At 45.6% G+C, this 13,811-nt stretch overlaps 1 protein-coding gene across 2 annotated transcripts in view; it reads right to left on the bottom strand.

The window, feature by feature from the left end:
* Nucleotides 1–13,811, bottom strand: part of LOC126522268 (decapping and exoribonuclease protein-like) — a 54,064-nt gene that overhangs the window by 31,507 nt on the left and 8,746 nt on the right. For both annotated transcript variants that reach the window (XM_050170989.3, XM_050170987.3), the window contains exon 2: nucleotides 12,467–12,696. In XM_050170989.3, coding sequence (XP_050026946.1) covers nucleotides 12,467–12,696 — 230 coding nt within the window. The remainder of the gene's footprint in view (nucleotides 1–12,466; nucleotides 12,697–13,811) is intronic.

Genomic DNA, 13,811 nt, shown 5'->3' with positions numbered 1-13,811 from the left:
CGATTCAGATTTGCGCTTCTGCTCATTCCGTTACGGCACAGTCAAGCGGCCAGACCCTGTCTCCTTGCGCTTGCATTTGCCCTAATACCGGACTCGCGGAACACTACTGCGTTAGTAATCTTCCGGTGTAAAGTGACGGACACAAACGCGCAAATCCTGGCGCCGATCAGATAGCGGCAGTCCGATGCGCAGCAGCCAGTTCCCTCGTATGCTGCCTTGCAGGGGGACACGATGTCGCAGCTTGACATATCACCAGTCGCTACGTTTGCAGTCCACAAGGCAACAAAGTCGAATCATAGTGCTCGCGAAAAGACAGACCGATTGTGACCGCAGAGCTCTCGTCAAAATGGAGTACGTTGTAACACAAGCAGACGACACTTACTGTGCGCCGGAAGTGCTTAAGTGTACTGAAAGATTGTTCTTGTGCATTCTCTTTATGTTACTTTCTTTATATAAAAACAAATGAACTAACATTCTAACTATTACGAACATCATTTGTTTACCACAAAGTAGGAAAAATTATCGATCACGAGCCCTAGTCAGCCAATCGGATAGCTTGCCCCACTAACATCATATGGGTGATTTCCGTCATATGGGTAGGGGCGGCTTAAAATTCCGCCGAGCAGAGTGCTGCGATCGGCAGCGATGTGCATTTTTAAAACCTTATAATAAATTACACGCTTTACGCAGAACACTTAGATGTGTCAATTAATGATCAGAAGGACCTACACTATCGACTCAGTACGTTTGTAGAAAATCATCAAAATCGTTTCAGGGTCCCTTTAACATTATGCCTGGCAATCTTCGTTCCATCGCTCTTTGTGCAGTCCTTAACTTGTTCTCAAGCTTCTTTGTCAGTCTCCAAGTCTCTGCCCCATATGTCAGCACTGGTAAAATGCACTGATTGTACACATTCCTTTCAATGATAATGGTAAGCTTCCAGTCAGGAGCTGACAATGTCTGCTATATGCAATCCAACCCATTTTTATTCTTCTATGAATTTCCTTCTCATGATCAGGGTTCCCTGTGATTAATTGACCTAGGTAAACCTACTCCTTCACAGACTCTAGAGGCTGACTGGAGATCTTGAACTCTTGTTCCCTTGCCCGGCTATTCATCATTATCTTTATCTTCTGCATATTAATCTTCAACCCCACTCTCACACCCTCTCTGCTAAGGCCCTCAACCATTTGCTGCAATTCGTCTGCATTGTTGCTGAGTAGAAAAATGTCATCAGCAAACCGAAGGTTGCTGAGATATTCGCCATCGATCCTTATTCCTAAGCCTTCCCAGTTTAATAGCTTGAATATTTCTTCCAAGCACGCAGTGAATAGCACTGGAGAGATTGTGTCTCCCTGTCTGACCCCTTTCTTTAGAGGTATCTTCCTGCTTTTCTTGTGTAGAATTAAGGTAGCTGTGGAACCTCTGTAGATCCACTCAAGAGTAGAACCACTTTTGAGTAGAACCACTTGAGTAGAATCCACTTGAGTAGAACCACTCCAGAGACAAGCCGCCACGAGAACGACAACAAAGTGGGTCTGTGCCCATGGCGCGAGCGAATGTCTGCCTCGCGCACTGGCTCCAGTCCAGTGTAAATAGCCTGTAAATAGCCTCTTCCGTCTGTGGTTTCTACACGTAACATTCTGGTGGAGGCGAGCGATCCTCACCCTCGCCACGGAAATCCGGAGTGGTTGGTACATCGAGCTTGTCACCATGCCTCCCGGTGACGAGACCGCCTCTGCAAGGGCTTTGGCTTGCCCGACTGCTCCATTCGTCACGGTTGCCCAACATCGCGACCCTGGTGTGTTCTCTGGCCTAAAGAGACAGGACGTTGACAAATGGATCAAGCTATATGAACATGCCAGCGCTAATAACAGGCGGGACCCAAACATTATGCTCGCCAATGTCATCTTTTATCTCGGCAGCACCCCACGCGTGTGGCACCAGACGCATGATGATGAGATAACCAGTTGGAACAGTTTCAAAGAAAAGCTACAGAACTGTTTGGTGACCCCACTGGCCCCAAGATTGCGACGAGAAAGGCTCTTGCGTCTCGTGTTCAGACACCTAAAGAGCCATACGTTTCATACAAGCTCGACGTCTTGGCTGTATGCCGCAAAGTTGACGATGCCCTTGACTGCCTCCATGGTTCCAGCTATTTCTCTTCTATTGATCTTCGTTCTGGATACTGGCAGATTGCTGTTGACGATATGGACAGAGAAAAAAACCGCGTTCATCCTACCCGATGGCGTATACCATTTAAAGTAATGCCGTTTGGATTATGCAACGCCCCTGCCACCTTTGAGCGTGTGATGTATGATCGACTCTTTGCTCCAAGGTTTAAAATGGTCCACATGCCTCTGCTACCTTGACGACGTCATCATCTTCTCGCCAATGTTCGACACTCACCTTGAGCGTCTAACAACTATACTTGATGTATTTCGAAAGGCAAAGCTGCAACTTAACTTGTCCAAATGTCGTTTTGGCCACCGTCAAATTACTCTTCTGGGCCATCTCATTGACGCTTCTAGAGTACAGCCTCATACCGACAAAACTCAGGCTGTCCAAGACTTTCCGGTTCCGAAGACAGCCGCAGACGTCCGAAGTTTTGTAGGACTATGCTCATACTTTCGTCGTTCTGTTCCAGATTTTGCCACAATTGCTGAACCCCTCACTAATCTTTTGAAGAAAGGCGTACAATTCTAGTGGGGCACTTCAGCAGCTGCCACCTTCTCTCGTCTCGTCACTCTTCTTACCTCACCACCCATTCTCGCCCACTTCAACCCTGATGCCCCTACAGAATTGCGTACAGATTCCGGCGGTCATGGCGTTGGTGCCGTCTTAGCCCAGCGTCAGTGTGGCCAGGATCGTGTTATTGCTTATGCGAGCTGCCTCCTAGCACTATCGGAGCGCAACTATTCCATTACGGAATGAGAATGCCTTTCTGTTGTCTAGCCGGTTGCGAAGTTCCGTCCTTACCTATACAGTCGCACTTTTTCCGTAGTCATTGACCATCATGCTCTCTGCTGGCTCTCATCGCTAAAAGATCCTACAGGCTGGCTTGGTCGATGGGCTTTGAGGCTACAAGAATTTTCATGTTCCAAAGTCTACAAGTCTGGCCGCCTGCACCAAGACGCTGACAGCTTGTCGCGTTACCCTGTTGACGACCCTGACTCCTCCAATATTAACAGTGCTGCTTGCATATTCTCTGTATCACAGCTGCTTCATTTTGCCGACGAGCAACGTTGTGATGCCTACATCAAAGCACTCATAGACCGTTTTGAACACTCTCCGGCCGATGCCACCCTATGCCTCTTTGTCCTCCGCGAGGGTACTCTGTACCGTCGTAACTTTCATCCGGACGGCTCTGAGTTCCTACTTGTCATACCTAAACACCTCCGTTCAACCGTTCTAGAAGAGCTTCATGACGCACCAACGACAGGACATCTCGGCGTATCTCGAACCTATGACTGTGTACGTCGCTGTTTTTTCTGGCCGGGCCTTGCCCGTTCTGTACGACGTTATGTCGCCGCTTGTGAACTTTGCCAACGATGCAAGAAGCCTTCCCAGCTCCCCACCGGTTACCTGCAGCCGTTCGACATCCCTGCCGAGCCCTTTCATCATGTTGGCTTAGACCTTCGCCCAGTTCCGAAATCTACATCAGGAAACAAGTGGGTTGCAGTCGCGGCTGACTATGCAACGCGCTAGGCCAAAACCCGCGCTCTTCCGACCAGTTGCACAACTGATGATGCGGACTTCCTTCTGTATAATATAATTTTGATGCATGGTGCTCCGCGTCAATTGCTAACAGACCGTGGCCGTACATTTTTGGCCAAAGTCATTGACGACATCATGCGAGCCTGCTCCATACAGCATAAATTTACGACCTCCTACCACCCTCAAACGAACAGCCTCACTGAGCGTTTGAACCACACCCTTACCGACATGCTATCGAAATACGTTTCAGACGACCACCATGACTGGGACCTCGCTCTACGTTATATTACCTTTGCCTACAATTGTTCCCGTCTCGAAACTGCTGGCTTTCCCCGTTTTACCTCTTGTATGGCCGAGAACCGATGCTACTACTAGACACTCTGCTTCCGTCCACCACAGCTTCAACTAGCACTTATGCCCGTGATGCAATTGCCCGTGCTGACCGTGCTCGTCAACTTGCGCGTGTTCGTTTACAAGTGTCTCGAGACAAACAGAAGCAATGCTACGACCTCCGTCACCGTGATGTCCATTTTGTGCCCGGCACCCTCGTGTTGCTTTGGTCACCATTGCGCAAAGTTGGCCTTTGTGAGAAACTGCCTTCCTGTTATACAGGCCCATATCGCATGCTCCGCCAAGTAACCGATGTCACCTATGAAATTGTTCTAGCCACGCCCACAACGTCCTCCGCTGTGACCACCAGTGACATTGTCCCCGTCGCCCGACTCAACCCCTACAACTCTCCACGCACCTTGGATATTTAACAGCACCGTGACGGCGCTTTTGTCGCCAGGGGGTAGTATTACAATATTACGATACTCAAGAGATGAGCAGCCGCAAGAACGACGACGAAGTGGGCCTGTGCCCTTGGCGCGAGCGAATGTCGGCCTGGCGCTCTGGCTCCAGTCCAGTGTAAATAGCCTGTAAATAGCCTCTTCTGTCTGCGTCTTTCTACACGCAATAATATTTTCCAAGGTATTTACGTAAGCGGTCTGTACTCCTTGATTATGTAATGCCTCTATGACTGCTGGTATCTGTACTGAATCAAATGCCTTTTCAGATTCTATGAAAGCCATATAGAGAGGCTTATTGTACACTGCAGATTTCTCAATAACCTGATTAATGACGGGGATGTGATCCATTGTAGAGTAACGCTTCATGAAGCCAGCCTGTTCCTGAAGTTTGGTGCTGCCCTTACTCTACTGGAGATTATTTTGGTAAATATTTTACATAATACTGGGAGTAAGCTAATGGGCCTATAATTTTTCCATTCTTTAACGTCTCCCTTTTTGTGAATTATAGTATGATGTTTGCCTTCTTCCAGTTTTCTGGGACCCTTGCAGTCGATAGACACTTCGTATAAGGAGCCACCAGTTTTCCAAGCATTATGTCTCCTTCATCTTTGATTAAAATGACTGTTATTCCATCTTCCCCTGCCGCTCTTCCTCGTTTCATATCTTGCAAGGCCCTTCTGACCTCATCGCTAGTTATAGGAGGAGTTTCTGTATCCTGTTCATTACTGGTTCTAATTGAGGTTTCCTGACTCCTCTGGGTACTGCACAGGTCAGCATAGAATTATTCCGCTGCTTTTACTGTATCCTCGAGATTGCTGATGATATTACCCTGCTTATGTTTCAGTACATACATCTTGGTTTGTCCTATGCCAAGTTTCCTTCTCACTGATTTCAGGCTGCATCCATTTTTTACGGCTTCTTCAGTCTTTTCATGTTATAGTTTCGAATATCACTTATTTTTGCCTTGTTGATCAGTTTTGACAGTTCCGCGAATACTATCTTATCTCTTAAGTTGGACACTTTCATTCTTTGTTTCTTTATTAGGTCCTCAATCTAGATCGCTGACTGGAAAGTCAGCGCGAGGCATGTTGGTAGAGTCAGTTTAAGTAACTTAGTATATCTCAAATGGCTGAAAACATGCTTAAATTATCCGCTGTACACAGGTTTCGCTGATCGCAGCAGGTCGCATGGCATAGTATTCCTCAATGGTTCTAACATCGTGGTTTCGGAGTCTCCCGTACGCAAGCAGCTATGAAGGCTGCTAGATACAGGATATATTTTTGGCGAAATTTAACAGCACTTAAGAGTAGCGTGGAAAAACAAGAAAATAAGAAAATTAAAAAAAACTTTCAGTGCTTACCGCAAATTCACTAGTCGCGTATGGAGGGACATGCACCTAACAGTTCACAGTGCAGCTACACTAAATACAGACAGGTAACGTACACATCCCTCTTAATTCGCTTAGTCAGCTCTCCTAATTTGCATGCCCATCTTCTGAATCAATGTATTCATCCTCTTAATTCGCTTTGTATACTTCCCTTAGTGATCCCTCTTAATTCCAAAGGTCAAGGGTTCAATTCCCATTCCCATTCAAGGATGTGGGTACGAGTGCGCTAATTCACTGTGCCTTAATTAATATCGCCTTCAATTACACCAAAGGTAGTGGGTTAGAGTACCATAATTAGTTCTATCTTAATAACCAGGGTGTCTACCAAGTTGACATTTCCAAAAACCCTGAATTTTCCAGGTTCTCCCTGAGTGCCTTCCCAAAATTCCCTGAGTGACCCAGAACTTTCTTTTATGTCAAGATGGGCTGACACCATGTCGCCCGATGCTGTCACTTTCAAGCAGGGATGTTAAAGAATAAAAAAAAACTACTTAACCCAGTTTGCCTAGTAATGAGTAGCATTTACTTTATTCCAAAAGAAAACAGGAGGGGAGGGTTAGTAAAATGAACAGCGAATAAATTATCTTCGAAAAAATGGTTAAACCCCATGCAAATCGAGTCGAGCATTCTCAAATACAAATAAAAAGAAGATGCATACACAAGCAAATATTTTCGAATATGAACTACTTTTATCAACTGATAGCAAGCTCACTGGTATGAGGCCTGAACTTTGACACAAGTGAGATTCTCTCTTAGCAGCTGAAAAGTCTACCTCAACTGTCCTGACATACACTCAGACTGCGCACAACACCTCACTGTTGCATTTCACTGGGTTAAGGAGTTTATTTTGGTTTGGATGACGGGCACCTGCACCTCGGCTTCAGTCAACACTTTGCTTATTGAGCTCAAGCTTCTTCAAAGAAGCGGCGGCACGCTTCTTGTCCCGTTCATTCCTTAATGTGTAGGGCATTTTTGTTCTCGTTCTACTTCCGCTAGGCGTTCGCCCTACGGATAGTTTGAAGCGTCCTCTTAGTCAGTTGTACAGTCAACGTCCTATTTTTTGGGCTCCCTATGGGCCTCGGAAACGTGAGAAAAATTGGGTACTTCAAAAAGTGAATGCACGTCTTTTACTGCCCTTAAGGGCTCAAATCGCCACAGGCACGTCCGAAAGAGCTCTGAAGGCCTACCAGCCCATTAGGCATATCGTTGTTCCTACTGTGACAAGAGATGGCGGGTACACGCGAGTATAATTAAGGAATACATACCGTGTCCAGTCACTGTTGACCCTTCCCACGCTTGTTATGCTTCACCGCGATACGTTCGCGTATGCTTCACAGCATAACGTTGCTGAACTGAGGCGAAGCTGACTTTCAGGAACCGGCATTATACAACGCACCGTGGTTTCCGAGCTTCGAAGCCAATCGCAAGGACCACAAAAGCGGAGTCGGTGCCATTGCTGACAGCGGTGAATTCTTTCAATAAAAACACGGCACCCAACGGCAAGTAGCTTAATAGCAAACGCCAGAGCAGCTGGCTCTAGCGTCGCCGCATGCTGGCTACGGCTGCCAGCGGATCTGCGTGCGAGTGCGCCGGTTCGAGGCAGTGGGGTAATCAAAACGGCAGCGGTGGTGACTTTGATTAATGCCGTTTCAGACCTGTGGTCACAGCAAAAAATCCGGAAAATCGGAGGGCGAAGGTTTCTCGCGTCCGAAATTTCAGAGACGTTCTTGTACATTGACTCTATGGGGTACGTGGTGGTGCCGCGAAGCCATCCGAATTATCGGGCATCCGGAAAGCCGGCCGTTATCTGTACACTGGCAACTCCTCCACCCGACAACACAGCGTCAAAGACAAATGGGTGCGATTGTCTCAGTTGCTTGAGCCAGCATCACCACAACTTTCGTTCACTTTCAATAAAATTACAGCTAATTTTCTACCACAGCTAATTTTCCCTGATAGAAGCACTAATTCCCTCAGTTTTCCCCGAGTATTTCCAGACTACTCAATATCCCTGACAATTCCCGGCTCTCCCGGTTTCTAGACAACGTGAATAACATGTGCCTTAACTAACATCACCTTAATTACCATCGAAGGTCTATGGTTCAACCACCACCAAAGGCCGAGGGTTCGACTCCGACCAAAGGTCCTATCCTGATTGACTACACCTGAATTACCGTCGCCTTCATTAACACCAAAGGTCGGGGTTCGACTCCCACCAAAAGTGGTGGGTTCGAATGACTTTAACTCTAACATAATTAACTTCGCCTTGATTAAGACAAAGGTCATGGGTTCATCTCCCGCAAATGATAGTGGTTTGATTCCCACCAAAGGTTGAGGTTTCATTGCCTTTCACGTAACTTTCGTGTCTTCCACGGGTTTTTGCTCAAGGTCGACTGACCGATAAGACATATAAGGCTTTCATCTGAAAAATAGTCTGCCAGTAAGAACGCATACTCTGTTTGCAATGAAAGAAAATTTACTATCTACTTATGAAGAAAACTGGAATGAATCCCACAGAGCTCTCCATTTAAATGTGTAATCGCAGTTGCCCCTACAAACAGGTAATAGTGCATAAATTTGGGTAAGCAAAGCGTTGACAATGCATAAAACAGCGCCAAAGCTACATGGACAACAGAAAATGAAACACTACCCTGACTGGCTAGCGGTAAGAACTGCTCCAAAATTCAAGCTGCATCACAAGTTTTGTCGCCAGCCCAGACTGGAGAAACATAAATGACAAGTCAGTAACACATGATGCATAGGAAGGTATGCAACAACTGAATATTGGAACAACACACTTCAGAAACACAATTACGCAGATTCAACACGTAAGTTGGAATCTAGGTGAAGCAAATCTGTATATAAATCCTGTATATCTAACAAGGATGGGATTCTATGCAACGTGCAACCTCATGCAATGTTTATCTTTATCCATCACAAAGGTCTCAACACGAATACTATCTTGCCATTTTTTATGTTTAGTCCTACACAAGTTATACCGAAAAAAAATTCAGGCAGATGCAGGCGTCACAGTGTTCACCGAAAAAAGTGAGACACTTCCTCTGTTAATGTGACAGGTAAAAAGCAACTGCTGTCTATTCAGCAGACTGGGGCCAAACTCGTAGAATGAGCATATGGTGCGTCGTATAGGCTTTAACAGGTCGTCCTCTTAATAAAAAACTGCACAAGTATAACATGTCGAGATTAAAATCAAATACAGTTGTTTTCTCGCTGTACACTAAAGTAGTTGTGCGTGTACAGGGCTGTATCCAGGACTTTATTTTGTGGGGGATTTGTGTGCATAATGGCTGCCATTTTGAAAGATTTATACTGGCTTATTCTCGTGTGTTAATAATAACTAGAGGGTACTTTTAAATTAGTAGTACCTAAATGAGTAAAAAAGGATCTTGTCCTAAACTTAATTTCTGGTTAAGGCAAGAAATAAAAGTTTAGACTATAACAACACCAAAGCAGGGGACACCACAGCCTGTGTTTCATAAACGAAAACTAACTGCCTTTGCCCTGCTGTTACCATGCAGCGTGCCTGCATACTGGAAGCTCTGAGCAAAATAGTTGTCCACAGTCAGCACAATGTGTTTTTCGCTGCAGTTCCGAACAATAGATGAAATTTCTATATAGATGAATGCATACACTTATCGCAATGGTGATGGTAGATGTAATTACATTTTAGTTGCAATTTGATGTGTGCGCAGATCCATTATTTGTGCCCATGTTAAGCTTCGCAAAGTTCTATTTGTTTTTGACGAGATACCGATCCCTGTTGACCGACGGCTCCTGACACAAAGTGAGGTTTAGCTTGTCCGGTATTTGGGTAAACGCAGGCAGGTTGGGGTGAAGGCGTAAACGGGAGCAGCCTGCATGGTGCAGCCACCTGGTGGCACAAAGCTCAAACAGACAAAAACAGCTAATACTGCAGTAACCAAGTGTATTGTACATTGCTGCGGGCGTAAATTTTTGGCAGCAACACGATTCCGCCAGTGCGTGTGTGTGTGTTGGGTGCTCGGCTTAGCGGAGGCAAGGAACGCATGTTTTGACAGCTTGAGAACGGAAAGTCAACTGGCTTTTAGTGAAAAGTAAAATCAGGTTTGCCGATCTACTCGAAGAGGTGGATGTTACTTGCACAAACAATTTAACTGCATAATTACTAATTAACGAAAATTCACTAAGTTATGGCTTTTATGGCTTATCTTATGGCTCATATTGCAATTTACAAATTCTAGCCATGAAGTTCGCAAGGCAGATCCATTTGAAACGAATTCTCAGGATGACACCAGTTTAGATATTAATTCCCGAACTTTGCGGAGAAATGCACTGGAGTTCCAGTTACTTTCTTCAAGGGCCCCTGAAATGGTTCAGACAAATTTTGTAGACACGTAGGGTACAGCTAAAGTTAATCATTCACACCACAGTTTGTGTGAAACGTCTCATAACAGAGCTATGGACGATTACAAGTTACCCTCCTCTATAGTCATGCATTTTCTCCTCAACTTGTTTGCCGAGTGACTGGGGGCTAAGCTCCGCCTTCACTGGCCCTGCGTCACGATGGCACATTGTGTCGTCGGCTGCCGGTTCTCTAGGAGCCAGCACGCGAAGCCTCTCCAAACTCTCCACCAGCTGCTTGGCAGTCGACCCCAAGTGAGAGCTGTCGAAGCAGCATGCGTTGCGAGCATTCTGTCGCAACGCTGAATGTGTCTGGCATTCCGGTAACCACAGGCTAGCTGGGCATTTCAATGGAATGGTGGAAGCATAAACTCAAGCTAATGAAGGATCTTTAGTGTAGATGTACATGAGCTGCCTGATCGGTCTCCACGGTCCAACCAGTCATTGGTGCAGAGCTTAGCCAGCCAAACAAAGAGCTAATATTGCTCTAACCAAGTGTCAAACATTTTAAACGTTTACAAAAACAATTTGTTGATGATTACACTCCTGTGAAAAATTTACGCCAGGAGCAAACAAGAATACATTTCATTACCGCTACTGTGTGTGGTTTAGCTCTGTGCCACCAGGTGGCTGCACCGTGCAGACCATTCACATTTGCGCTTCTGCTCATCCCATGGAATGACACGGTCAAACGGCCAAGCCCTGTTCCCTTGCGCTTGCGTTTACCCTAATACTGGAGTCTCGAAACGCTATTGCATTAGTAATCTTCTGGTGTAAAATGATGACCGCAAACGTGCAAAGCCTGGCGCAGATTGGATAGTGGCAATCCAATGTGCTGCAGCCAGTCCACTCATCTGCTGCCTTGCAGAGGGACAGGGTGTCGCAGCTTGACATATTGCCAGTCGCTAAGTTTGCAGTCAACGCAACAAAGTCGAATCATAGTGCTCGCGAAAAAACTGAGATCGGCTCTGACTGCGGAACTCTCATCAAAATGGGGCACATTGTAACACAAACAGATGATGCTTGCTGTGTGGCGGAAGTGCTTAAGTGTAGTGAGAAATTGCTCTTGTGGATTCTCTTTCTGTTACTTTCTTTTTATAGAAATAAATTAACTAACATTCCAACTATTACAAACATCATTTGTTCACCATAAAGGTGGAAAAATTATCGATGACACACCCTGGGCAGCCAATCGGATAGCTCGTCCTACTGATGTCAATCGGGTGATTTAGATCATATGGGTAGGGGCGGCTGAAAATTCCGCCGGGCAGTGTGCTGCGATCGGCAGCAATGTACATCTTTAAAACCTTATAATAAATTACAAGCTTTACGCGGAGCACTTAGATGTGTCGATTAATGATCAGAAGGACCTACTCTCACGACTCAGTATGTTTGTACAAGATTGTCAAAATCGTTTCAGGACCCCTTCTACAAAACATCGTTTTATCCATTCAAGCACAAAAATAACCGGAACAAGTTTGGGAATTAATATCTCCAAGCTAGTGTCATCCTGAGAATTCATTACAAATGGATCTGCCTTGTGAACTCCATGGCTAGAATTTGTAAATTGCAATGTAGGTCATAAGGTAATTAGTGTAAAAGCTAATGAGTGATCTTATGTTAGTCAATTATGTATTTTAATTTTTGTGCAAGCAGTGTTAGCCACTTCGAATAGACCACCTCATGAACAAGAATTGTGCTATCTGCCATAGGCAACCTTCAAGAATTTTTGAAAGTGTTCGCTGAAACACCTTGTATATATGTATATTACGTAACCGGTTTCCCGCATTTCCCATAAACTCTTTTCTACTGTACTTTGATACTCCTAATGCTAACGCACTAATTTACATGTGAGCTCACCGGCTGTATGTTTAGCATGCAAGGAGTTGCCGTTCTTTGTCGGCAAATCTCAAGTGAGTTATCTTATTGTTTGTTTGAGATAATAAATATATAAGCAAATCAGAGGTCTCACCTATTAGCCAGTTGGAATCTAAGCACCCCCTGCCTAGTGTTTCTTCTTGCAATTTTTTCCTTCCGTGGTTTTCTGTTGTGCCAATGTTAAACAAAACAACGAGGGGGTAGAATCGAGACCAAGACATATGCTTATCCCAAGGCACACGTAAACAACTTAAGTCTTCCTTATTATTACTAGTGAATGCATAGCACTCACTTGAGCTCATGCTACGATGGAACTTGCTGCCCCAGTACGTCATACGATCCAATTTCCAGTCACGTCTCTCTTTGAGGGATCGATGTACTTCCTCCATTGTAGGATGCTCATGGAGGTACACGATGCCTTTGTGTCTGCATGCCACCAGCCGCCAGCCTTTGTTCTCCTCATATGGCGTGCACATAACGATTGTCAATGTGCTCCGTCGACAGATAAAATCCGTGCATATGCTGCGTAGAAAGGAGAGACGTGAATACATTGCCACACATACTTGTTTATCTTTCCTGGTTATTGCCTTTCACCAGCTATTCAAACTCATTGCTCAGTGCAAGGCACATCTTTCTGTACCAGAAGTTTCTCAAACGTTATCGCAGGTTCTATCTATTGTTTACATTGTCACCGAGCATTGTTTAATTAAATTGCTTGCACGACGAGAGTAGTCAGGCACAGTGCGCATCACCTTTGTGAAGCACGGGAACTGTGGCCAAAAATCTGGGGGCTTCACATCACACGATGGAGGAGGTTTTTAGTACGTGTTGTATGTGTTTGTCCCCTAGGCATTTCAGCCTTGTGGAGTAGGGTCGAGTTTGTTTACGCTCCGATGCTGGCTGCCCGCGCGGTGAGGCAGTAGGCACGGACGCCCCATTTGGTGATCGCTGTGTCTGAAGGTATGCAGGATAGACTTTCTCATGCTTGCGGCGCTGGTGCTGCGTCAGTCATGCTGGATTAAACCTTTCTTGCCCCTTACGATGCTCTACCTTCAAAAAAACATCACTGCTTTCTCCGGGGGAGCAGTAGGGGCCATAGTAGAGGCCCGGCCTGCTCTCTTGGCACTGTATCTTCACTCTTGTCAGGCTTTTCATATACTGTTGCCTGCGACTTTTCAGGCACAAGTTTAAGTGGTCCCCTTTGAACAAAATAAAACGCACAGCGCCTTGGGAACCACGGTTGAATGCCACTGCCTGATATCATGCCGTGAGGATTACTGGCTTTGCGTCTCGCCCACGGTAGGCTAGGTATACCCAGGTGAAGATATTCAACTGGAATCCAACTGGTTCCAACTGGCATTGACTGGGACCAACTAGTTCCAGTACGAAACCAACTGGTCCCAGTTACAGGCCAACTGGTCCCAGTTAGAAACCAACTGGGATGCAACTGGTTCCAGTTGGGATCCAACTGGAACCAGTTGTATGGATCCAACTGGAACCGTAACCAGTTGTGCTGGAAGCAAATGGTCCCAGTTAGGATCCAACTGGAACCTGAATCACCTGTACTTGAAGTGATTCCATTTGGATTCCATATGGACCAATTGTATAGTAGCAACTGGTACTAGTTGGGATCCAAG

This window comes from Dermacentor andersoni, chromosome 6, assembly GCF_023375885.2.
Source record: "Dermacentor andersoni chromosome 6, qqDerAnde1_hic_scaffold, whole genome shotgun sequence".
NCBI lineage: Eukaryota > Metazoa > Arthropoda > Arachnida > Ixodida > Ixodidae > Dermacentor > Dermacentor andersoni.
The sequence above is the reverse complement of the archived record's forward strand: the minus strand, read 5'-3'. Positions and strand labels throughout refer to the sequence as shown.